The sequence below is a fragment of the Mustela nivalis genome (genome assembly GCF_964662115.1).
Source record: "Mustela nivalis genome assembly, chromosome: 1".
In the NCBI taxonomy this organism is placed as follows: Eukaryota; Metazoa; Chordata; class Mammalia; order Carnivora; family Mustelidae; genus Mustela; species Mustela nivalis.
The window spans coordinates 161,251,500-161,278,082 of record NC_139020.1 but is presented as its reverse complement, the minus strand read 5'-3'; the positions used below and the strand labels follow the sequence as shown (position 1 = coordinate 161,278,082).

Sequence of the window (26,583 nt, the reverse complement as noted above, 5' to 3'; positions counted from 1 at the left end):
AACATACTCACTTAATCTAATATACCTTAAATATTGTCATTTCAGTATGTAATTGACCTAAGCATACTGAGATACTTTACGTTATTTTTCCCCCCATAGTAAGTCTTGGAAATCTTGGCATTTGCTTTATACTTAGAGCACATCTCAATTCAGACTAGTCACAGTTCGAACGTTCCTGTGGTGGGGGGTTCCCTTTTCGGTTGGTGCAGATTTAAATCTGGCTTGCATACCTCTGGTGAGAGGGAGCCCTCTCCCTCCAAGTCCATTCCCATCTTGCAGGCTTTCAGTTGGGAGCTGCCCCTCCCAAACAACTAGGAAGATCCACCTTTGCTCCCCAGGTCATCAGGCCCATTGGCCTCCTCTGCAGAAATTTGGCGGCCCCAACCAGGTCCCCTTGAAGCCCTCCAGCTCCCTCCTATAAGGCAGGCGCCACACCTACTCTGAGTCAGTTAGCAGCCTTGAGATGGCATCTCTTGTTGTTCTTAACCCCCAGTTTCCTTGTTGAAGAACCTGGCTCAGAGAGGTCAAGTGATATTCCCGTGGGCGCCCAGCCAGGTGGCAGCTGAGTTAGGGCTCCCAGTCAGGACTTTGAAGACTCCTCTCTCTGCAGTACGATGCTTCAGTTCCTTTGGTGTGACACAGCTTCCGAGGATCGCTCACACTCCTCCAAACACACAGGGCTGGCCCACAGAGTACTGTCGGAGCCTCAGAGATGGCCGGGAGAACAGCGCCCAGAAGCGACACAGCTCTCGGTGGCAGGACTGGCACCAAACCCCAGGTCCCTCTGAGCCCTTGGGTCTCGGCTCCAGGGGGCAGCTCCTTGTAGCTTCAGAACAGCTTACTCCTCGACCATGGCCCCCCCTCCCCCCAGGAGGCCCCACCCCACCTTTCTGGAAACCGCTGAGCACAGAGATAACCCAGGGTGTTTTTCCTAGTTGCCCGGCTGGAAAAAAACCTGACTCCATCGGGGCAGGAAAAAGCCTATCTCAGGGGGAGGTGTCCCTGTGCCCCTGTCCTCTGGGACGTGTGGGGCAACATGGAACCTCAGGCCAGGATAGTCCACCCTCGCAGATACCAGCTCCTGTGCCTGGACACTAGCACAAAGGGAACTTCTGTTCTGGGATGAGGGTTCAAAGGGCTTTATTGGTACCTGGTCACCACCCAAGCACGGCCTCACTGGAGTCAGGGCGGGTCATCTGGGGGGTGTCCGGGGGCAGAGAGGGTGTGTAGCCGGCATGACCTCATTCCTGGGTCTTTCCTCTGTGTCCCAGAGCACCCATCCCTTATGTCCCCTGTCACAAAGCCCCTCCCTGGGGTGTCAGCCTGAGTCAGGACCTCTTCTGCGAGATCCCGCCATGAAGGAAATGGCTGGCAGGGCCCCTGATCCAGGATGAACTCGTTCTTATGCTCACTCTGTCCCTCCTGAATTGCATTCAAATGCTGCTGAGCATCTCTGGTGAGACAAGCCTCTTCTCGATGCTTCCTGAACAAGACAAGATGAAAGCCATGCTCTTCTGGAGCTTAGGCAGGGAGGGGAAAGGCAAAGTGATCATCTTCAAGTGCCCCAAGGGCTTGGGAGGATGTTAACGGGATTCTATGACCCGGGGTTACCCTGGGGAGAATGCATGGGGCACCATGGAAAGGCTGTCAAGCGAGGGTTGCTTTGAGGAGCAGAGCTGGAGCTGAGGAACTGGAGGAAGTGTGTCACAGGCAGAGGGAAGAGCAGCCTCCAAGGTCCTGAGGTGGCCTGGCCACCATGGGGTTCAGAAAGATCTGGCATTAAGCGCGCACAGAAGGGATTCACAGAGTCGCACAACTCTCACTGTAACGATTTTAGGGTATTTTCCTCATCTCACCCCACAAAGAAACCACATACCTGTTAACAATGAACAGTTAGTCCCCACTCCTGGTTCCCCCAGGCAACTGTTAATCTGCTTTTTTCTTTCTCTGTGGATTTGCCAACTCATATAATGGAATCATACGCGAGGTGATCCTTTGTGTCTGGCTTCTTTCACTTAGGACCATGTTTTCAGGGACCATCCATGTTGAGCCTCTCTCAGTACTCCATTCCTTTTTATGGCTGAATAATATTTCTTTGTACAAATATGCCCCTTTCTACATATCTGGTCAGCGGAGGGACACGTGGGGGCTCCTGTGAATAGTGCTGGTTTTGTGTGGATGCCTGTTTCTGGTGTGGCTGTTGCACCGTCCTTGTCGTTCGATAACATGGGTCTTTGAAGTTCGCCACATCCAGGGTTGTCCCTGCAGGCGCCTGCATCCCGGGGTGAAGAGAGGAGGGTCTGGACAGGCAGAGGCACCAGGCTGCTGGGCTGTGTGGACTAGCCGTGCCCTGGGAGCACGGGTTCTTCATCCTCCTAGGACTGGCCAGGCCCAGGAAGGGCTGCAGGTGCTGTGACTGAGTCACCACCAAAGCAAGTTCACAGGAGCCCTTTTCTGGAAAACGGCCAAGCAGTCCTCTAGTTTCTGTGGGTTTCCTTGCCTTTCATCTGTGGATCTGCCTGGCTGAGCCTCCATCTTACTTCTTTCTGCACCTGCTCAGGCCTCCAGGCTCTCATCCACAGGACGACCTGAAGGGGCTTCTCAAACACCAAGCTTCCCCACCACCTCTGCCCCAGTCCCGTCAGGAGGCCAGGCTGGCTCTCTCCCCGTGTCTCCCTGTGTCTCTGCTCCCTTCTGTTCCAGGGCCTTTGCCTGTGCTGTTCTCTCTGTCCAGCCTCATCCTACTCAATGTCAGTTCTCAGCGGAGGAGGATTTCCTCACCTCACTCTAGTCAGCCTCCACCATTATGGTTCTCGCTGGAGTCGGGGCGGGTCATCTGGGGGGTGTCTGGGGGAAGAAAGGGTGTGCAGCTGGCATTACCTCATTCCTGGGCCTTTCCTCAGTCATTCATTTGGCAAGTATTTTCTGAGCACCGGCTATGGTCATGGCACCAATCTAGACCAAGTCCCTGTCCTTGAGCAGTTTACATTCCAGTGGGAGACAAGAGAAACCAAACAAAGCAAATGTGTGCCATGTCAGTTACTAACCCAAGGGAACAGGGTGAATCAGGGCAGGGGTCAGAGAAAGTGTTCTTGGAAAGGAGAGATTTGAGCAAAAGTCAGGGGAGGGAGGGAGCCATATAGAGACCGGGTCGGGAAGTATTCCAGGCAGAGGGACAGCAAGTGCAAGGGGCCTGAGGCAGGAGCATCCCTGGTGTAGTAGAGAAACAGAAAGGAAGGCATTATAACTGGAGTTCAGTGGACAGAGGCGTAGAAGGCGAGGTAGGAGTTAGCAGGGGAGGATGAGGTTAGATGAACGGAGAACAGTATAATGAAGCCCACATACCCATCCCCCAGTCACAACAACCCCAATTTGGCCAACAGCCATCAACATTACTGTAGAGTCCACCACACCTCCCCTCAGTAAGGCAAACCCCAGACATCATGTTATTTCAGTAATAAATAAGGATTTTTTTAAAACATAACAACAATACTCTTTATTACCCAGAGCGACATGACCAGTTCCTCAGGGCTATATGCTACCCCAGTTGATCCAGATTCCTCCATTGCCTCAAAAACATTTCCCATCAATTCATGGGAGGAGAACGGCTGGGGTCTGGGGTCACAGGAGGGGCAGGTGTGGGCTTTCCTTCAGCGCCAACATTGGTGGGAGCTGGCCTCGGCCTGTGAAACCATTGGGAGTCTGGTTCCCTTCGCCCCAGAATGGAAGCTTCCAGAGAGCAGGGGGCTTGCCTCTTTCTGCCCAGCTGGCCTTCCACCACAGGGCCTGGCCCAGAGCAGGGATTAAATGAACACATATGTAGCGGAAGGATGAATTAGTAAGAGAATGAATGTATGAATGAAAGAACGAATGAATAAATGAATGAATGCCAAGGCCAATTCACTGATGCTCCAGAAGTTGGGAGGAACATATGGCTCAGGGGCTCCAGTGCTCTCCTGCTGGCTTCCTGCCCCTCAGGCTATAGTTGGGGTCACTTGACTAAGCTCACTCCTGGCCACAGTCCACATCACCCACCTGTGGGAGGTGGCCCCTGCCTCTGCTCAATCCTGCTCCCTCTGGGTGAGTCAGCTCATGAGAAAGAAGCAGACAAGAGTGTGCCTGGGAGAGGTGGGCTGGGGTTAGGAGGCGGCACCGTGAGCAGCCTTTGCCCCAGCTGGGCCTTGTCTGTTCCACCTCTGAAATGGAGTTTTTACCTTAAATGCCCATAACAGCCCTTCGAAGGGCTTAAGGGAGTCTCAGTGTACGGGAAAGCAAAGCTGAGGCCTGGCCCAGGGCCCCTGGCTAGGAAGCACAGTGGAGTCCATTTGCTGGCCTCCTCCATGGGGTTCCCTCACGTCTGTGTAAGCTGCGTGTGAGTGTGTGTGAGAAGTGTGTGTGTGTATGTACAAGTATGTGTATGAGGGTTCTTTGTATGTTGCATGTGTGTGAGCATGTGTGTGAGGACCTCTAAATGTGTGTACAAGGTGTGCAAGAGTGTGGGGGAGGTTGTATGTGTGCGAGTATGTGGGGGGCTCTGCATGTGTAGGTGTGTGTTTGAGCATGGGAGGGTATGTGGTGTGTCCAGGTAGGCGAGAGGCTATATGAGCGTGTGTTGTGCGGGAGTGAGTGACGTGAGATGGTATATATAAGCATGTGTGTGCGTGTGACTGGGAGTGAGGATGTGTGTGTGAATGTGTGTGTGATAGTGTGTGTGGTGATGACTGAGGGTGTGGACAGCATGGGGGTCGTTGGGGGCTGTGCATATGGGGAGGACACATGTGCGTGTAAGGCATGGGGTGTGTTTGAGGGAGTGTGACTGTGTTCAGGGGCATACAGGTGTACTGGGGGAGGGGTGGGATCCTAGAAGGAGACAAGTCTGGGGGGGGGGGGTGTTTGTCCCTGAGATGTGGCTTCCTTCAAGTCCCCAGAGTTGGGCAGAGGCCAAGTTTGTGGGGGCCCAGAGAGCCAGGCAAAAGACTGGGCTTTAACCCCAACAATAAGGAGCCATAGATGGTTGTTGGAACAGTTGTAACCTAGCCAGCTCTGACTTTCAGAAGGTCCCAATCTAGACTGGGAAACTTCTCTCTCTGGTTTAGGTTGACAGTCCTTGTCCCGAGGCCCTGGCCGGATGCTGTGCCCCCCGGCAGTCAGGGGCTAACCTGCTCGCATTCCTGGGGTTCTGTTCTATGGAACGCTTGGCTTTCCCCCTGCCGTCCCCACCTGAGGCAGACGGGAATATTTGCTTGAAGTCGGTGCATCCAATATGACTTAAAGAATGTGGCTGAGAAGAAAATACTCCAAATGTTTACCCAAAAAAAGCTGCCTTTTCCTCTTTCATCTGAGTTGCCCAGAGGAATACAGCTGCAGCTCAATGACATGGAGCTTTCTGCCCATGATGGATTGACACGCAAGAGGAGGGGAGCTAGGGGTGGCGGCAGAGGAGCAGAGAGATAAGAGGGGGAGGAAGAAAAGCAAGAGAGGGAGGAGCAGGGGGAGGGATAAGGAGCAGGAGAAGGAGGAGGAACAAGAGGGACAGGGAGGAGGAGCAGCAACAGGAAGTGGGGAGGCAGTGATGATTCTGGGCTGGCAGCCTGCAGGCTTTTCTCCTGGGACGGTGTTCCTACCTGTGCTCTCCGGGTGGCATGGTCCACAGCCAGCTGCCCACTGAGTAACACACGACCTCAGATCAGGGCCACCAGAAAGGGCTCCCGACGTGGAAATTCACATGCAGGGCATTTCCAGAAAGGGCTCTGGGAAGATACATCTGTTGGGAAGCAAGGGAGAGAAGGTGGGCTGTGTTGTAGCCCCAACAGAGACTTCAGCGGGTCCCGTGAGATGCTCTGGGGCTGGAATGGCCCTTTGGAGTCATCCCCAGCTGAGGCACAGAGACAGGTCTTTAGGGCCAGCGTCAACCAGTCACTGGCTAGAGTTGCCCTGAGGAGGGGCATGACCCTGGGTGAGGTGGCTTCCATGCTGGGAGAGCAGCTCCTAGGAGGAACTTGCCCTCTGGGATCAGCAGCCACACCCCGGGGTGGTGGGATGGTGAGTGTGCATCCTGGAAGAGGACCCCCGGTGTGGACACCCCAGTGTCTGTAGCCTAAGGGAACAAGGCCATCCTGGGCTCTCAGCCTTCCTTCTGTTCCACTGCCCCGCAGAGCTCCGGAGGCAGACTGCTTGCCAGAGAAGACCAGTTCCCCCACTTCCTAACTCCCTGGTGCCTTGGCTTTCTCACCTGTAGAATGGGGATGAGGATGAGAAATCTGCCTCGGGGGCTTGCTGTACGGGTTCCGTGAGCTGCTTTATGTGAAGAATTTAGAATAGCAGCTGAAGGAAGTGAGTGACTGTTCTTGGGGTTGAACGTGGTTTCCTGCCCTTGTGGGGCTCACAGTCTTGCAGGGAGGAAGAGGTGAAGCTTGGGTGGGAAGCCAGCCTGGAGCTCTTCCTGAGAAATTGTCCCTACTCTTATCCAAGACCAACACAAAAATGTCACATGTTACTGTGAATAATTTAATGGTCAGAATAAGAGCAGCCACATGTCTGGAGAGCCTCCTTTGGCCTGGCACCTATACCTTTGGTCATTTGGTCCTGGCCTCGCCCACCAGGGGGTGAGTTCCACTGAACAAGGAAACAAAAACCAAGGCTCATAGAGGTGGTGTATCTTACCCACCTGTGTCCCAGCCAGGGTCTGGTAGATGACACAGTTGTAGGAAGAGAAGAGAGTGTAATGAAGGGATTACTTCAAAGGGTGTGGGCAGCATTTGGGGACTCCTGTGAGGGCTATTACAGCACCTGGTACCGGTGACACCGGGGAGCTCTTATTACCTAGAGGCCTGAAGGGACAGGGAACACTGAGCAGAAGAGCCAGGCTGGCCAACAGTGGAGGGATCAAAGGAAAGCAGATGCCCAGCTAACCTCAATCTCCAGCCCTCAAGTTCTTGGCCTCCCCAAGGCCCTTTCAAGCAAACCAGTTTTCCCCCACCTCCCCCAGATCTTTGCATACTGTGACTTAAAACCCATGGGCTAGCTATCAGCTTTACAAAAAGCATCTCTCCTACACAGATAAAGGGAGCTGTGTATCAGTTAGGATATTTTAAGATATAGGAGACAGAAACTACTCAAGCCAGCTTTAAAACAAAGGAAATTCATCAGTTCATGGAACTGAATTGTCCTGGGATAATGCATTCAGGTCCAGCTTGATCCAGGATGCAGAGGATATTCCTAGGAGCCAGCTGCACATACCCATCACACTCTCTTTTTTTCTCAGCTCTGCTTTCCCAGTTAACTTCATCTTCACACCCATATGATTGCAGGATGCCTATCCATAACTCTGGTTCCTGCATTCCTTCTTCACATCTGGTGGGAAATGACCAGAAAAGTTCTTATCTTTTCTTCACACTGAATCCCCAGGACTTATTCTTATTGGCCCTGACTGGCCTGAGTCAAGATCCTATCCTTGGCCATGACCAGTGAGACCTGGGAGCAATGGGCAATGTGAACCATGAGCAATGAGCTGTGGGATCAGAGAACAATGAGCAATGGGACCTGGGAGTAATGACTGGTAGGAACTGGGAGGTGAGCAGTGGGATCTGGGAGGGATGACTGGCAGGTGCTGGGAGCCATCGCTGACAGGATGACCATAATGTGGGTGGCTGGGAAAGCCTCACTGAGGAGGCAGTGTTTGCAGAGCTCTGAAGGCCACAGCAGCCTTGTGAAACCAGGCACAAAGAGAAGGCTGGAAGCAGGAGAGATCCAGGCTTGCTGAGTCCTGCCGGCATTGGTGGGCAGGGCAGGATGCTCTGAGGAAGAAGACCATTTTCTGAGGCTCCTGAAGGTTTGGGGGGCGGGTCAGACAATGGGGAGAGGAATGGAGCTGCACACCCAGTGGAGGGTGTGGCAGGAGTCACGGACCACCCTGAGGTGGGATATCCTCCTGGACTGTGGGGGGTGTCACGATCTTCCCAGTGGCCTCAGCGTGGGAGGGTCTGTGAGAGGGAGCAGTGGAATTCAATGCTGAGAAACAGCTTTGGGTTTTTTCCAATTTAGAGGCCTTCAGAATGCTTCGGAGGGTGACAGAGGCTCCCAGTCACAGGAGTGCCACGCAGCATGGACTGGGTGGGAGTTCAAGTTCACTGTCTGATCTCCCTCCCCTCAGAACCCCTTCTGCTTCCCAGAAGTTCACTCCCAGATCCTCTGGACAGCCCCAAGAGTCTGCCATGGCCCAGGAGGCCAGCTTCAATAGTATCTATTTGGTGTTATGAATCAAGGAATTTCTGGAGCCAAGTTTCTCCCAAGGCCCCTCCCAGGCCTAAGAATCCTGTCCTGGGTAATTCTGGGCTCTGGGCAGCACCTGGTACATTGTTGGCACTTCCTGGGAGACCTGTCAGAAAGAGATTGATTTTTCTCCCTCCAGCAGTGCAGAAAATCCTTCCTGCTCTCCAGATAGGTTTGGGGCTGAGTTGGGGGATAGAGAAGCAGATTGAGAGTAGCCCCACCCTACCCTCTGCAGGCATCCCCACTGCAGACCCCAACTGCTGCTACCACACTCTCTAGGACGGGGAGCTCATCACCTCCCCAGCAACCCCCATCCAGGTCTGGTCAGCTTGGTGGGGAAGGCTGGCATCTCACTGACCAGGGATCTACTATCCTGTGACTCCTCTCCAGCTGGAGTCCCCGTTCTGCCCTCTGGATGGACACACTGTCCCTCCCACTCACCCTGCCCCAGGACAGATTTGCAGAGCAGGTGGGGCAGTCACCAGAACAACCAGACACTGCCTTCTCTAGGCTGGTCAGCTCCATCTACTTCAGTATGGGGTCTCCAGCCCTTTTTCCTATACATACTGTGTCTCTGTCCATCTGCCAGGGCATAGCTCAGTTCTGAAAATCACATAGCAATCTCCTCCCTTACTGTGGGCACCAGACCTCAGTTAATATGACCTCAGGCTTTTTAGCAGCTTATTAGCTCATAATGAACCTGTGGTCATGTAAAGCTTTCAGTTTTTCTCAGAATATCTTATCCTGTGCTTTTGTAATTTTTTTTTAATACCAAAGATTATAGGTGTTTCCCCACTTCTGGCTGGTTTCAACCACATGCTTTAGTCTGTGAGAGAGACTGAATACTGACTGGGACTCCAGTCACATTCTCTCCTGTGGGCACCCATGCTGACTAGGGACAGATTTCAGGGGCACCAAAAGCCTCCCCAGACACCCCTCTTATGGGTTACTCACTATGCCAGAAATTTCCCCATCATCTCTTCAATACATGCTCTTCCTCCAGCCTAGTCCTTCTTTGGGTTCCTTGCTTCAGTGCATAGTGTCCATAGCCATGGGAGGCCTGTGAGTTGCCCTGGGCCCCCACAATCTCCCCACAGATCATTCACCAAGTATTGCTCATGTTTCCCTCCCATCCCTTCCATCTATGTCAGAGCCACTGTCGTCTCTGGCTTGTGTGATGGCGACGGTTTCTTTCCATATCACTATCCTGCCACTCTGACCTTCTCTAACTTGATGTCTGCTCTGTCTGGAATGATCTCTAAAGGTGTCATTCGGACCTTGCTACTCCCTTGCCTGAAAGGCCCCTAGTGGCACGCCTTGGCTGGAGGGTGATCCAGGCTCCTCCCTGCCCTGAGTGGTCAGCCCCCGGCCCCTTCCCATTTCTCTCAATGGACAGGCCACATCCCTCCTACCTCAGGGCCTTGGCATGTGCTCTTTCCTGGTCTGAAATGCCCCTTCCCCATCCTGCTAAATTTGGCTAAGTTTGAGCCCTCCTGTTTTCTGGCTGCCAGCTCAGCCTTTGCCTTCTTGGGGGAAGCTTCCTGGAACTGCACCCAAGCGCAGCTACTCTTGGGTCGAAACTTTTCTTTGCATTCTGTCCCACTCCTTCATGGAACACACTAATTTATAATTAGATTCAGGAGGGCTATCATGGCTGCTTCCAGCTGGGATCTGGGATCTGCAGGCCCAGAGAAGGCAGGGATGGTATCTTCCTGCCTCAGGGTCTTCCCAGGTCTCCAGTAGTGGTGGTGATCCCAAATGGACCGAATGGCACACAGTTAGTGCTCAATGCAAAATGAGTCAGTGAATGAACATGGATAGACATGCACTAGGTCCTTCTTTCTGCTTCCTACTGGTCAGTACCGTCTCCACGCCAGGCTTTCTCTGCCAGAGGCCAGGGAGGTGGAGGTGAATGTCCTGGCCCCCATCTCCGAGGAATGTCACAGGCGGGGTTCTGGAGAAGTAGAGGCTGAGATGGTGTTTTAGGTCCCAGGTACTCAGTAGGGCTCAGCCAAGGGAAAGGGGAGGAGCAGGACTGGACCGAGATGCTCTGCTGCAGTGTTGGCCAGACAAAGCCGTGGGAAGAACTCTAGAGCAGGTACTGCCCATCAGAGTGGCCAGACCTGTTACCCCTCCCTCTCTCCGCCTCTGGCTGCAGCCCACCCAATTAGGCTGCAGTTCTGCAACTGGGGCAGGCCCTGGAGTATCTGACCACTGGGGGCTGCATGCTGATTGCACTCCTGGCCCCATAATGCACTGGGGCTCGCTCGTGTGGGCTCACAGGCACCGTGTTAAAGATCCAGGGATTTGTGAACCAATTGCTAAATCACTTGTAGCTTAAAAATCAGCCATGATAGGAACATTGCTCTCGAAGAAATTAGCGAATACTACACAAGGTACAAAAGGGCTTATTTTCCTGCCCCCCCACCCTAAGCCAATTGGCTAGCACCTTACTAGCTGTAGCTTGGATGCAAGACTTCCCTTGAAGGGGTATATGAATGGTATAGTTCCACGTCCACCACAGAGACCCACTGGCCTGATGGGAGACGCTGACAGGTAGACAGTCTCACAGGGCCAAGTTGACAGGTATCAATAGCCCAGGATAGCCATGAAGAACCTGAGGGAGTCACTGACAATCAAGGCAGGCTTCGTGGAGGAGGTGACTTTTTTCTGACATGACAGCATGTTCAAAAGGTACAAAAGACAACCCCATGAGAAGGAAGGCTCCTGTCTCCCCAAATCCCCAGCACTGGGTATCCTCTCCGGAAGTTGCCACTCTTACCAATTTCTCATGCATTCTTCCAGAGAGATTATTCTGTGTTCTTACTAACACCAGTGCATGTATTTTTTTCTTTCTCACACCAGTGAGCTCGTGGTCTGCATACTTTTCCGCACCTTGCTTTGTTCTCTTCCCCGTGTCTCTTGCCAATCAGCCCTCATTAGTAAGTACAGAACTGCCTTGTTCTCTTTAACAGCTGCAGGACATTCCAGTTTAGAGAATCGTCAGAATTTATGTAACCAGTCCCCATTGGTGGAACTTTTGATTCTCTTGGGCTTTCGATATTTCAGATAACCCCCTCTGTGAGGTACTCTGTGTCATTTGGCACATGTATGAGTCTCCCCCAGAGGGCACAGACCCGGTGGCAGACTTGTTGAGTTGAGCCTCTGATATGGCAGTAAAGATTAGCCGGGTAAGGAACAGGAGACCAGATCCAAGAGGTAGACAAGGACAGGCCTGGCAGTCAAGAGGAAGGGGCTCGTTCTCAGCTCACCTCAAAGGAGCCGCGTCTCGCCACTGGCATCACAGTCATGGCCAGTCCACTGGGTGCACTCAGACTAGGAAATTATAGAGTGTTTAGGAAGGGGCTGCTGTCCAACAACTGAGGGATGGGGGACAGCATGTAGCATAGCCACACAATGAGATATTATACAGTCATGACAAAGAAAGACGTATTGGTACAAGCTACACCATGTTACATTGAGGGACCTTAAAAACACTGTGCTGGGGCACCTGGGTGGTTCAGTGGGTTAAAGCCTCTGCCTTCAGCTCAGGTCATGATCTCAGGGTCTTGGGATCGAGCCCCACGTCGGGCTCTTCTGCTCAGCAGGGAACCTGCTTCCTCCTCTCTCTCTGCCTGCCTCTCTGCCTACTTGTCATCTCTGTCTGTCAAATAAATAAATAAAATCTTTAAAAAACAAAAACGAAAAAAACACTGTGCTGAATTAAGGAAACTAGACCCACAAAAGGCCATCTTATTATAAGGTGCCATTTATGTGAAATGTCTCAAATGGGAAAACCATAAAGACAGAATACTATTTAGTGGCTGCCTGAGACAGAGGGGAAGGAAGAAATAGGGAGCGACCCTTGGCAGTGTCTTTCTAGGGAGATGAAAATGAGGGTCCCGGTGGGGAGCAAGCAGGAGGAGTTCCCTCCTGCCCTCTAATCTCCCAACAGGGCTTCCGCAGTTCAGGCCTAACTGGAGGTGGCAACTGCATTCATACTGTCCCATGACCGATATCCACCAGGCCCAACCAGCCAGTCACCAGTAGCAATGGTTAGGTGCCCTATACTATCTCCTGTGGCATGCAGCAAAGGTCAGGAGCACAGGGAGTGGTCTGGAAAGACATACAGACTCACACTCCGTTCTTGCTTAAGTCCCTCCCTTTCTCTGAACCTCACTTGCTTCACCTGTGAAATGGGATGATAATGGCCACCTCTGAGGGAATGTCAGGAAAATCAGGAGTTTTACCTGATGAGGGGAACATATTTCCTTCTCTTCTCCACCTGTGGCTGCGTGTTGGCTACGAGGTGGGATTTTATTGTGAGTGGGCAGGGAAGCCAGTGGAGGCCAGGAACAGGAGTGAGGATTTATAAGGTAAAATGTGAACCCCTATTGCAGCCGCTTCTTGTCTCCCCCAAAAGAGCCACCCCCTCCCCCCGGCACCACCAGCCCACTAATCTGGGGCCCCTTGCTGTGTTCAGATCCCAGGCCATCGGTGGGGTGAGAAGTGGGAGACCTCCATGTTCTCCAGAGACGACACTCTTGAGACACCAGACCGTGAACCTCACAGCTTTATTTTCTCCTTTACTTTCCTGCTGCATCGAAGCAACTCTCTATCCCAGGATGGCCAAACAGCAGACCCCAAGCAGGCTGCTGTGGCTACCGTGTAAGCTGGGACCCACCAGTGCAATCAGGGTCATAAAATATTGACATGAGTCCATTGCAGCTGCTCCAAGCCCTCTGATCGCCCCTCCCCTGATCTTAGTTGCTCCCAGGATCCTCAGCACTTCCCCTCCGTCCAGCCTGGCAGGGCCTCCCAGACCCTGAACATTCAGGAGAGTTTGTTCTGTCTCACTGCCTGCTGGTCATGGAATAGTTTGAATGCATCCTGTTGGTGAATTTCCCTTTGGGCATTTCCTGGGCACCTGCTCTGTGCCAAGCTCTAGGAAGGTGCAAGAGGTTGTATCATCTTAGAGCCTGCAGACTCTTCAAACCCTTAGAGCCTACATGTCCCTGGATCACAATCCAGACTGTCCCAATGGAAAGGGAGCTCTGAAGTCCCTCTAGACAGCCAAGAAGCTGGTAGCCAGCCTGGTCTTCGGGGGTGTGGGGTGGGGTCAGGGGGTGCAAAGAATGTGGCTTTGTCCCACACTTGTTTCCTCTGCTCTTGTCCCCTGCCTCAGGCAGAGGGCTGGGTGCCCATCCGGATGCCCGCCTGGGTGGCCAGTTCTGGCCAGGGCAGCTGTGATTATGCACAGCTTAGCACAGATATAATGCAATCACCGGGGCTCTGAAAATGCAAAGTTTGCTGGGTTCACAGGCTGGACATCATCTGATGAGGGCCCCACACAAATACTGCAATGGCCTCAGGCCAGCTGTGGCCTCACAGGAAGAGGGAGGCAGTGTACGGAGGCAGTGTACGGAAGGCCCCATGAAGTGGGAGTAGCAGCCATACCCAGCCTGACCCCAGAGTCTGACCTCGGCACTGGGGGTCCTGGCCCGGCATCCGCCGAACGCAAACAGTCAGTGTCACAGCCTCAAAAATACCACCTATTGCTTTTCCACTAAAACCTTCAAGGATTTTTTTTAGAGAACCCACTCTATTAAGGTATAATTCACATACCATCCAGGGCACTCATATAAAGTGTACAGTTCCATGCTTTTTTTTTTTTAACATATTCTCAGATGTGTTCCACCATCATAATTTTCGAGTATTTTCATTATCTCGGAGAGAAACCTGTAACCCCCAGCAGACACTCATTTCCCCCAGGCTCTTCCCAAACTGCTCATCTACCTTCTGTCTCTGTAGATGTGCCTCTTCTGGACATCGCATGTAAATGCAGCCATACAATTTGGGTCTGGCTTCTGTCACTGAGCGTGATGCTTCCAAGGTCCATCCGTGTTGTAGCGTGTGTCCGCACTTCATTCGTTTTTGTGGCCAAATAATGTTCCATTGTGTGTGCCTGTGCCATGTTTTCTGTATCCGTTCATCAGGTGATGGACAGTTGGGTTTTTCCACTCTTTGGCGATTATGAAGAATGCTGCTGTTCACATTGGTTAACAAGTTTTTGTATGGGCGTATGTTTTCATTTCTCCTGAGTATATACCTAGGAGCAGAATTGCTGGCTGGGTGTCTTAGTCTTTTTAGGAGGCTATGACAAAGTCCCACGGACTGGGTGACATATAAACAACAGACATTTATGTCTCACAGTTATGGAGGATGGAAGTCCAAGATGAAGGCACACAGCATCTCGCCCTCTTTCTAGTTCAAAGCCAGTGCCGTCTTCCTGTGACCTCACATGGTGGAAGGGTAACCCCTAATGGGGTCTCTCTGGAGCCTCTTTTATAAGGCATTCATCCCATTCATGACAGCTCCATCCTCATGACTTAAGAACCTCCCAGAGGCTCCACTTACTAGGATTTCAACACGTGAATTTGGAGGTGGACTCAAACATTCAGTCTATAGCACTGGGCCATATGATAACCCTATGTTTCACATTTTGGGGAACCACAGGGCTGCTCCATTTCACATTCCCACTGATGGTGTGTCAAGGTTTCCATTTCTCCACACTCTTGCTAACACTTGCATATCTGTATTTCTTCTGTCAGCCATCCTAGAGGGTGGGAAGTGGCTATTCTATTCTGATTTGCATTTGCCTGATGCAAATGATGTTGAGCTTAGTGCTTAGTGGCTTTTGGACCCACTGCATTTTTATAAATTGTGACATATAGCTTCTATGCAAAAAAGCTCATGGGACATTCGTACTATTTAAAAGAAAGATTATAAAGCCTCAGTGCCCCCGGTGACCTTTGTCAACCACAGCCCCTCACACCCCAGCCCAGAAACAGCCACTGTCTTGGTATTTGTGACCCTCATTTCTTTACTTCTTATTGTACTTTCCCCCTCTGTAGGTGGCCTTGAAACATACAATTCACTTTTGCCTACCTTTGAACTTGATATACATGAATTCATCCCGGGGACATCTTTTCCGACTGCTTTTTGCCCTCCCCACTGTATTTCTGGGCTTGACCTCTGTTGGTGTGCTTTGCTATAGCTGTTCATTGTCACTGTCCTGTAGAGTCCTGAAGAGCGCACCTCTTAGCTTATCCATCCCACCACGCTGGACACACAGAGAGCGCCCAGTGCGAAGACACCATGAATCCACTCTAGGCAGTCTCCATACATCCATCAATGCTGCTGCTATGAACATCCTTGAACCTATTTCCTGTGCGCATGAGCATTTCATTCTCTCAAGTATATGCCTTGGAAGTGAGATTTCTGAGCTGTAGGTCAGCACGTGTTATGAGACGCCATGCCATGTGTGCACGGCCCTGCATCTTCAGGAGCGTCAGAATCCATTCTGATTATCCCCCAGCATATCCATGTCGAAATGTCTGACTACACTGCAATCTCAGTCAGCCGGAACCTGCTGCCTTACCCTGCCCCCAAGCGCATCGCCACACCCCTGAGCTGTGCTCTTTTCCCACGCTTCTCAAGCCGAGGCAGGAAGGAAGGCTGGACTCTTAGGAACTATATCCTCACTGACGTCCAAAAGGGACATCTGTGTTATTTGACGGGGCTGCTCACCCAGGAGGTGCTCTCTAGGTGTCCTGGAATCAGAGCATTCAGCCAGCTGAAAGTTCTGTCCCTGAACATTCTGGATGCTTGTGGCATTGCTGGCTCATCGGATTACAGACACCATGGTTTAAACAGGGTGGTGCTCCCTTCCCAGTGAGACCACTGACCCAAGCTCTGGTCCTCTCCTCCTGGATGCAGAGCTCTTAGGACGGGGAGGACCCTGAACACAAGCCCATTCTTGGAGACAGGAACCAGATCTTGCCACCTCTGTATCCCCAGCACTGGCATTGGCCCAGCCCAGAGGCAGAGCTAGTGACTATTTCTTGAATGTCTGATTCTGTTCCAGCACCCTGACTTTTGCCAGAAAAGAGGGAATTGCCTTTATTCCATGTTTCAGTGACGGCAGCTGAGGCCCAGAGAGGGGGTGTGACAATTCCAAGGTCACAAAGCAAGTAAGCGGCAGTTGGTTCAAGCAGTTGGTTCACAGCCCTCAGCAGTAAAATCCTCGCCTCTGAATGCCCCCACAGACCAGCTCCAGGACTTAGCTGAGCCTCAGTTTTTACCCCTGTAAAATGGAATCATACTAACCTCATGGAGTTCAATGATGCCACTTACAGAGGCATGGGCCCAGTGCGTGTACAGGTGATTAATAAGTGTTTAGGTATTTACTCATTAATCCACTTTTTTTTTTTTTCACTATATAACAAGCCAAGTAAATTTGACAGTCCACATGGAGACCATGAAAATGCTCAGACACTGTGACCCAGAAACTGCTCACTCGTACCTTCCCGCCCTAGTGTCTGGTACACAGTAGGACCTTCATAAATGTCGACTGCGATAAAATCAGACTGAAGATGATGATAAGGGAAGAGAAGCTTTAGTTCCAAAGATACTTCCTTCTATAATATAGTTTTTAAAAAGAATGAAGAAAGAAGGGAAGGAGTGAAGAGATTTTAAAAAGAACAAATCCCAAAGCCTAATAACAACCTAAATACTAAGTACCACGGGGGTTTGGTAAATGTTGCCTCCTTTGCTTGCATGGATATTCCAAGGCAGGGGTCAGCAAAATATGGCTTACGGGCCATCTGTGGCCCACTGTCCAAGTATGTAGAGAAGAATGAAACCCAGGCATTAGCTTTCCCTGTTCTTCAACCTCACATCTGTTTAATCACACAGTATGTTCTTTTCAGCATCCAACTTCTTTCTCTCAGCATTACGTCTTAGAGATCTGTTCTTCCTGTGTGTATTAGTTCATTCTTTTCTGTTGCTATCAAGTGTTTTATTGTATGATTACAATTAATATCAATTGTCACTCCCATTTTGCACAAGGGGAAAATGCAGCACAGAGGACTCAAGGAAGTTGCCCGAGGGCACACAGCAAGTTTGTGTTAGATCTGGGATTTAAACCCGGGGTCCAGCTTCTGTGCTTTTCATTCCTCGTACAACACTGCGTCTCAGTGCTAGGGCAATGGGAGCCTGAGGGGAATTGGGAACTCAGAAAAAGAGGTACCCCACGTAGGCTGGAGGTCAGAGAAAGCTGCCAGGGACATCCAGGGAAATGGGGCATAGCCCAGGAAGGCTAAATCAGAGCCAGGGTTCCCATCTCTGGGTGTTCACCGTGCCTGGCAGATGTCTTAAGTGGTCAAGCAGATGACCTCTGAAAATACAAGCTCGAGGTCAAGGAGGCAATATGGAGAGGTGGGGACTATGGCAAGTTGAGGGATACCAGCCAGTGAAGGAGGCAGCTCCAGGTGTCGCTGCCGTGTGACAGTGCTGACAAAGGCTGCGGTGAGCAGGGCTGTCACGCTGCCATGTGTAGTCAACTTTCCACCCAGCAGGTCTGCCCTCAGTCATACCAGTTAGTAAATGCTTTGAATCGCATCCTAGAGTTGCCAGATGCCCTTTCTATTTGTCAAAACACAGAAACCAACCAACCAACCAACTGAACCTGGAAGTCTATCTGCTGGTTTTTAAATGTTGGTTTAAAAATGATTTTAAACCGGGCGCCTGGGTGGCTCAGTGGGTTAAGCCGCTGCCTTCGGCTCAGGTCATGATCTCAGGGTCCTGGGATCGAGTCCCGCATCGGGCTCTCTGCTCAGCAGGGAGCCTGCTTCCCTCTCTCTCTCTCTGCCTGCCTCTCTGACTACTTGTGATTTCTCTCTGTCAAATAAATAAATAAAATATTAAAAAAAAAAATGATTTTAAACCTGTGCAGGCTAAGTGCACCTGGTGCGGAGCTCAGTTGGTTAAGCGTCTGTCTTCAGCTCAGGTCATGATCCTGGGGTCCTGGGATCTGGTCCCTCCTGGTGCTCCCTTCTCAACCAGAAGTCTGCTTCCCCCACTACCTCTGCCTCTCCCCTGCTTGTACTTGCTCACTCATTCTCTCCCTCTCTTACATAAATAAATAAACAAAATAAAATAAACCTGCCCAGGTCAAAAAGAACCCTCTGTGTGCCCTGGACTGGCCTGAATGCATTTGAGCACCAATCTAATCACCAGATAGGAGCTGGGAGGGACCGGGAGAGCAAGTGGGCTCCAGGTAGAAGCACCGGTGAGAGGGATTTGAATCCAGGTCTGAGTTACCCCACCACAAAGAACCACAAAAGCGGGAGCCAGCTAGGCTGGGCATGACAGGGCAAGGGTGGGCTGGGCTGGGGGCCACCCCAGGCCAGTGCATGCAGTGACGGGTGCTGTGCTCTTCCCCACCCACCCCTGCAGATCCTGGAGGAAAATATGAAGCTGGAGTGTAAGTGCCACGGCGTGTCCGGCTCGTGCACCACAAAGACATGCTGGACGACGCTGCCGCAGTTCCGGGAGCTGGGCTACGTGCTCAAGGACAAGTACAACGAGGCGGTCCATGTGGAGCCCGTGCGTGCCAGCCGCAACAAGCGGCCCACCTTCCTGAAGATCAAGAAGCCACTGTCGTACCGCAAGCCCATGGACACAGACCTGGTGTACATCGAGAAGTCACCCAACTACTGCGAGGAGGACCCGGTGACGGGCAGTGTGGGCACACAGGGCCGCGCCTGCAACAAGACAGCCCCGCAGGCCAGCGGCTGTGACCTCATGTGCTGTGGCCGCGGCTACAACACCCACCAGTATGCCCGCGTGTGGCAGTGCAACTGCAAGTTCCACTGGTGCTGTTACGTCAAGTGCAACACCTGCAGCGAGCGCACTGAGGTGTACACGTGCAAGTGAGCCCGGGACTCAGCTTGTCGCCCTTGGGGCCGGCTGGGCACCTCCAGCCGCAAGTTAGACCGCAGCGGGGACCGGACAGCTCCCCAGCTGCAGTCACCCCGGCGGGTCTCTTCCAGGATATCCGTGGGAGGAATGCTGAGTTTGTCTTTTCTGCTGTGGGGAAACCTCTCCCAGGTTTCCCACAGGCACCCGGTGGAAAGATCTCCCCAGAGCCCTGGACTGTTCTCTTCCACACCCACTGCTGTTCCGCCCCACCCCACACGCCGCCAGGGGAGGGGGCCCTCCTCCGCTGGAGCAGAGCCTTTTGCACCAGGAGCTCTGGACCCAGGGGCCTCAATATAGCAATATTTAACAATTTATTCTGATAAAAAAAATAATATTAATTTATTTAATTAAAAAGAATCCTTCCACCTCGTCGGGATCCGTTTTCTGCAATCAAAGTGGACCGCTTGCTTTCTTTGCGGGATAATTTTGTTGCTAGGACAAGGAGCCAAGTAGAACTGTAAATAACTATCCTTTACGCAGATATTTCTACTAGTTGATTTCGCGAGTACCTCCCCACCCACCCCCAGCACTAGATGTTTAAAAGCAGACGTCCTTTATACATATATAGATATATATACACACACGTTTATATTTTTTTGCTGTTTGCTGCTACTTATCCAGAAATTTAAGCTGGTCCAGATTTGGAGACATCGCCCTGATTACGATTTCCATCCTTTAGTCCTCCCCAGCTCAAATTCACACCAATAGAAGAATCCAGTTTGGAATACAGAGAGAGAGGAAAGATATTAATAAAACTCCCAACAGTTTCCATCTTTTGGAAAGTGAGCCACTGGATAAGAGAGAATATTTTGTAAGAGACTATTTTTATATGAATATTTTATTTATATTGAGTCTGCCTGTATCATTCCATGGCCTGTGCTTCTTCTTAATTCTGGTACTTGCTTTGGGGTAAGGAGCTGCGAGGCCTGGTTCCCATGGGGGCCCTCGCATAGCTGGGTTCTCGAGTTCTGTTGGCCAACCAGGCAGAAGTGGACCCTGGATGCCTGGGTTGGGGTGTCATTGTTATTACCTGGGACAGAAATCAGATCCCCAGCCTAGGCCTTTTGAGCAAGGTCACTGAGCAGTGAGCTCATAGTGAGCCATGTGGGGGGCAGGCCTGTGCCCTTGGGATTGGGTGACTATCAGAGGGCTTGATGAATCACCACACAGCATAAATCAACTCAGGGAGCCCGTTCCCCAGCCGGATGCCCCTGCCATTGCCATGTGTCCTGAGAGGTGAGGCACAGTCCTCAGTTATGGGGCAGAAAAGCTGGGGTGAGGGGTCCCATGAGCAGCAGGGCTCAGCAGGGCTTCCTGGATGTCAGGGTCCTAGGGCAGATTGGCAGAGAGGTGTGGACAAGGCCTCTCTGCTCCTACATCCAATGCCTGCCAACCTGCAGAGCTCTCCTCTGAGAGGCTGTGGGTATTCTAATATGTGTCTGGTTGCATTTCTGTGCATGCGCAGGCGCACACGTGTGTGTGCATGTGTGTGTGTGTGTCCCTCGGTAGTCTTGAGTAGTCACGTGACTTTGCACCTTCAAGTACCTCTGGGGTCCTGGGGCACCTACATTGTGTGGGCTCCTGCAACTACCCAACTCTGTGTCTCTCTCCATGGGCCTGAGAGATTCGGGGGGGGGGGGGGGGTTGCACGTGGGTGTGTTTCTGTGCATCTGCTGGTCCCCAGGTGTGTCTGCTTGCGGGTGAGGTGTGGTGTGAGGCCGACCACAGGGACCTTTGGTGATTGTGTTGAGCCACCAAGAGATGGCACCTCTGAACTCTGTGCTCACAGACACTGGTGAAACTCAGATACCTCTGAGACCACAGCCTGATGGCCCCACACACTGGGAGTCCCTTGGTGTCTAGGCTGTGCTGGAACTCCCCAATGTTAGCACTGGGCCTGGATCACAGCATGGACAAATAAAATGGCTGGATGGTTGGTTGATATCTTCCGTTGGATCATTTATTTCTTCTTTACGTGGGTGTCACGATGGGTAGGGATGTGAAGCAATGAGTGGATGGATGGGTGAGTGGATAGATGGATGGATGGGGGATTGGGTAAGTGGAGGGTGCACATCTGGTTGGGGGAGTGGGTGGGTGGATGGGTGGATAGGTAGTGTGTGGCTAGGTGAGGGAGGAGAAAATATATAGAAGCTTCTTTTAGGTCCCATGTCACAGTTTATCTCTGCCCTGGAAAACCAGAGTCTACCATGAGCAAAGAGAGTTTCCAAGCTGTAGTCCCTCTCTTCCTGGCCTCATGGTGTCTGAAAATGTTTTGAGGCGCCTCCCCAAATACCAGAAATTACCCCTATGTCCTTCCTTAGTATCCAGATGAAAAGTGTGTCTCGCATGAGGGCAGCAAGGCCTACTAGAAGAATTGCCAGGTTAGCTGGTGGCCTGTCACCTGGCCCCTCAGCCCACTTTTAGTTCCCGACCCTGGGCCTGCTCCCTCTCAGAGGTCCCCAGCTCAGCTGAGCTCTGAGCCTCAGCTTCTCTGTCTGTAAAATAGGACAATATTTACACCACAGGGTCCTCCTAGTGATGATTGTATCGTACATTGAATTGCAGAGCAATAGATGAATGATAAGTATTATTATTATTAATTATTACTATCCTTTCCATAGCTATAAGATTTTTTCAAACACAGCTTCCCGTAAGAAATATTGGGCTCTGTGTTGGGCAAAGGTATTTTTTGCTCTTTGGTTTATTCCTAAAGTGACTTTTCAATAAAACAGACATTAAAAAGGCCCAAATCTCAAGAGACTGAATCAAAATTTTAAGTAAATCTCCCATGTTTTTTGGTATTTTGACAAACACCATGAGGACAGAACAGGCTGCAAGCTGAACTCGGCCTTTGGACCACCAGCTTGCAGCCTCTGGTTTGGACCAACCCTCTCATTTTAAAGATGGAGAAACTGAGGCCCAGAAAGAGTCAGGGCTTTATAGAAGGGCTCACAGCAAGTCTAGCAGAAACAAGACAAAGGCCAGGACTTGTGCCTCCTGGGAAGTTCTTTCATCAACACCACGCACCCCAGCAGCAGCAAAATCACTTGGAGGGGCTTGAGGAGGGTAAAGTTCCTATTTGTTGTTCAGACATACATATGCTTGTATACATGTGTGCACACACACACTCACATATCCTCTGACTTGAGTTTAAACTCAGGGCAGGATCTGGGCCTTCCCAAGGGCCCTAAAGGAATAGGCCTACAGGGTGTGCCCTGGCAGCTGGGCAAGGGAACCCCCAGTTCTCCCATTCTCCCCTACCCCAGAGCCTCACCTTCTTTACCTCTGTCAGCTGTCCAGTCCTGGAGTCAGTCTTGGATCCTGTCTTCTTCTACCTCCTCACCCCATCCATCAGCAAATCCCATTACTCTATGTAAATATACCCAACTCTAACCACTCAGTGGGCCCACCCCAGCAGCCACTGGTGGCGGAGTCTGACTACATTTGCACCACGCCTGGGTCCTCCTCTTCCAGGTCACATGGCTGGAGCATGTTTCAGTCTCCCTTGCCCTTGAGCATGGCCAGGGGACTAGGCTCTGGACCACAAAGTGGGCATAAAGTGCTCTGCTCCCAGCCCATCACCCTTCTGCCGTGACTAGAGCCCCAGACAGACCTCACTGGCAGGCCCTGAGGGACACACACAGGCCACCCCAAGAGGTACCAGGTCATATCACAGGATGCACACTCAGAGATGTAGAGGCTGCTCACAGACTGAGCAACCTGGTTACTTGGAAGCTCACTTGACCTTCACCATTCACCTATAATCTCAGGCATTGGCCTGGCATCAGGCCTGCCGTGTGTGTGTGTGTGTGTGTGTGTGTGTGTGTGTGTGTGTGTGTGTGTTGGATGCAGAGGCAGGGTGGGAATCAGGGCATGCAGGCTGGGGCACCCAGGACACTGGGCTTCACTTGCAGCTCTGGCCTCTCTGACCGTGGAGGGACTGGGCCAGGGAGGCCCTTCCAGCAGCTGAACCTCAGAGACCTGGCTGGGAAGCACACTCGAGCTGCAGACCTGCTCCTTGTGGCTCTGGGAGTGGGCCAGAACTTGGGCAGTCTGACTTGAGAGTTCTACCTCCCCCAAACCAGCCATCTCCTGCCCTTCCCTGTGCCTAGGGCTGTCAGGTGACACACGAGAGGCCCAGTTAGCTCTGGATTTCAGGTAAGAACCAACAAAATGTTTAGCACAAGTAGGGACCAATATTAACACAGGGCCTACTTATGCTAAGAACCATTCATGGTTTATTTGAAATTCACAATTTAGCAGCCCTTATTTTTATTTACTAAATCTGAGTGACCCAAACGGTGTCCTGGGCCTCTGGGGGCCGAGGGCCCCCACATCCTGACGTCTGCCCCAGGGAGACATGACCCCAACCACTTTCTGGTTATATACCCTGAGATCATGTCTTCCCTCTTTGGTCTGCATTATGATCCCTCTTCCCAGGGCAGACATGAGGGATGGAGAGGGGAGCTGAGTTGTGATGATCTTGGGTACTTTTCATCCTGGTGACATTTACTCTCTAATTCAGAGCCCGGGGAAGTCTCAACATCCGCCTAACTGCTCCTTCACACACACACCCCACCACTCCACTGCCCTGCACCCCTTCCCCATCATGGGTGATCAGAGAGGACTCTGTTCTCTGCAACCTCACCCTGACTTTCTCTGGCCTCCAATAAGACATGACTGGAAGTTGCTACTGGGCAACAGGCTCTTGAACACCACCCTCATCCCAGTGGCCCCCCCTCCTACAGACAAGGAAACTGAGGCTCGGCTCCCAGCACCCATCATTTAGCACTTAGTCAAGGAGCCAGACAGCTCCAATCTGGAGTGCCAGGCCCTCCTCTCCACAGGAATGTCTTCTCCCTGCACAGCCTCCAGCCCCCCACCTGCTAGCCAGCACACCTGGATGGTGGCAGAGCCTTGACTTGCAGCAGACACCACTCTGACATGGTTCTTGCCACTGGAAGGCAGCCAGGGCTGCATATCCATCAGGGACACGGCGGGGCTAAATCCATGAGCACGCCGGTGGACTTTTCCAATTAATATATAATTACTTCCTTGAGTTAGATCCTTTCTCTGCCAGCCTGGCCCTCTTTTCCACTGTTTCATTTTCTTCCCCTTTGGCCTCTGAAAGGATGATTGATGAATGTGGTTAAGCATCAACTCTGGGCAAAAGAGGCACAGGGTGGTGGGAACTCCGGCAGAGGGCACTGAGTAAAGAGCTTAGACAGCAGTTCAGGCAGGCCGGGCGAGTTGTTGGGAATGTAGGGTTTGGGTTCAGATACTATGAGTTGTGTGATCCTGGGAAAGCTGCTTCACCTCTCTGGGTCTCAGCTTCCTCACCAATTTCTGAGTATTAGGGTATGCCAGGCCCTTTCCCAAACACCTTACATGTGCTCTCATGTAATCCTCACAAGATGAGATGGACACGGAAATCAGCCTTGGTAGAGGAGTTTGGTAGGGCTGCCGAAACACAGTCCCACAGACCTGGGGACCTTAGACAACAGAAGCTGACTTCCTGACCATTCTGGAGGCTCGAAGTGCACCATCAAGGCATGGGCCCGATTGGTTCCTACTCAGGTCTGCAGGGGAGAGTCTGTTCCTAGCCTCTCTCCTTGGCTCCTAGAGTGCTTCTTTCTCCCTGAGCCTCTCCACATTGTCTATGCTCCATATTCTCTGGGCCCAAATGTCCCCTTTTTATAAGAACACCAGTCATACCTGATTAGAGCCATCCAGATGGCCTCCTTTCCACTCGATCACCTCTTTAAAGACACTATCTTCAAATAAGGTCATGTTCTGAGGTCCTGGATATTAGGACTCCAACATATGAATTTGGGTGGGTGGGAGACACAATTTGACCTATAACATCTGGCTATAGGTAAAGACACTAAAGTGAAGAGTTTAAGTAATGGGTTCAAGATCACATATGCTTCAAAAGCAAGAAGTGGGATTCAAACCTCCATTCCAGAGCCCACTACTCTGAAACCCTCAGCAGCATTGCCTATTGGAAACTGAGTCAGGTGTTCTAGCCTGATGGGACTGTGCCAGGAATAGCATAGCAGGGCGTGGAAAGTGTTTAGAACAGGGCCTGGCACAGAAAAAGTACCCAACGAATGTTACCTATCAATACCAAAGTCGTCCAGGCCTGGGTTCAAGTCCTGCTCTGCCCTCTTGGGCTGTGTGATTTTGGAAGGGGCTTTGCCTCTCTGGGCCTCAGTTTTGTCAGCCCCTGGGGAGGATGACAGTCCTTCCCTGGACAGCACAGTGAGCTTCCTCTGGCTCCCGGATGTCTTCTGAGTACATGCTGCCAGGTGTGTGGACGGCACTACAGGGAAAATCTCTCCACCTTCTCCCTAGGTTCTGGGCCCCTCCAGGTCCAAAACCCTCTGACCTGCCCATGGCCTAAAGGGCACGGTGGACAAGCTGACCCAGGCCACACATCAGTCTGAGTTAGCAGAAGGAGAGGAGGTGGAGGAGAGAAGGATTTAATTCAAATGAGGAGTGGACAGAATTGTTGGGGGTGTCCTCTTCTGGCCAAGAGGCAGCCACAGCCACCAAGTTACCCACCTGCCTAAAACCAACAAAACAGACAGGACCCATGAAGCAGTGATTGTCAAAGCACAGGATTTCAGGCCACACAGGACAATGATCCCCATGAAACGGGGAACAAATGAAGTCAGCTCGATTGTTGCTCAGCTTCCTGCCTTGAGGGTTTCCAGGCTAGAGCACGGGGACAGGGAGCTGCAACACCCAGAGTTCCTTGGGGTCCATGGAGACCGAGGAGCCATGGTTCACAGGGCAGAGAAGCGGAGGATAGAGTCACCTATATCTGCAGAGGGGCCCAAGGACCCAGCTATCAGTTCAGGCACAGGAGGACACACCTTGAGGCCAGGGGAATAACATTATGAAAGGATTAGAGACAAGGTCACCCAGTGTCACGAAACACTGGGAAGAGTAATTGTTCCACTGACCAGAATGAACATCTCACAATTCACAAAGTGGCAAATGGAGCATTCTGGAAGGTTTTGCCTCAGTCATGGGGAATGATTAGCTCTACACTGAGCACTGCTTCAGAGAAGATCTGAAGGAAACAAACTTTCCAAGTGATATGACCACATCTCTGAATAAAGATAGAGAAGATTCACAGGAACACTAAAATACCCAGCACCCAACAAGGTAACATTGATGATGTCTGGCCTCTGATCAAAGATCACCCCCACTGTCTCTCCCTTCTCAGGCATCAGGACTGTGGCCTTGGCCTTCCAGTTCTTCCTGGGCTCCTCTGACCTCTGTGCCTCTCTCTTCATACTAGAGAGTAGCTGCCTGTTTGTGACTGCCTCTCCCACCACACAGGGAACAACTCAAGGACAGAGATTGTGTCTCATCCTGCACTGAGGCCCCAGAAGGGCAGGGCGCTCTGTGGGCACTGAATAAATGCTTAATGGATGGATGGATAGATGGATGGATGGATGGATGGTATTAATGACCAGG

At 51.6% G+C, this 26,583-nt stretch overlaps 1 protein-coding gene across 1 annotated transcript in view; it reads left to right on the top strand.

Moving 5' to 3' along the window:
- Window positions 1–21,044, top strand: part of WNT7A (Wnt family member 7A) — a gene marked incomplete at its 5' end in the record, with an annotated part of 38,573 nt that extends 17,529 nt beyond the window's left edge. Inside the window, one exon of the mRNA XM_082724802.1 lies at window positions 18,571–21,044. Within this exon, the coding sequence (XP_082580928.1) occupies window positions 18,571–19,050 (480 nt within the window). The 3' untranslated portion in view covers window positions 19,051–21,044. The remainder of the gene's footprint in view (window positions 1–18,570) is intronic.
- Window positions 21,045–26,583: the final 5,539 nt, after the last annotated feature.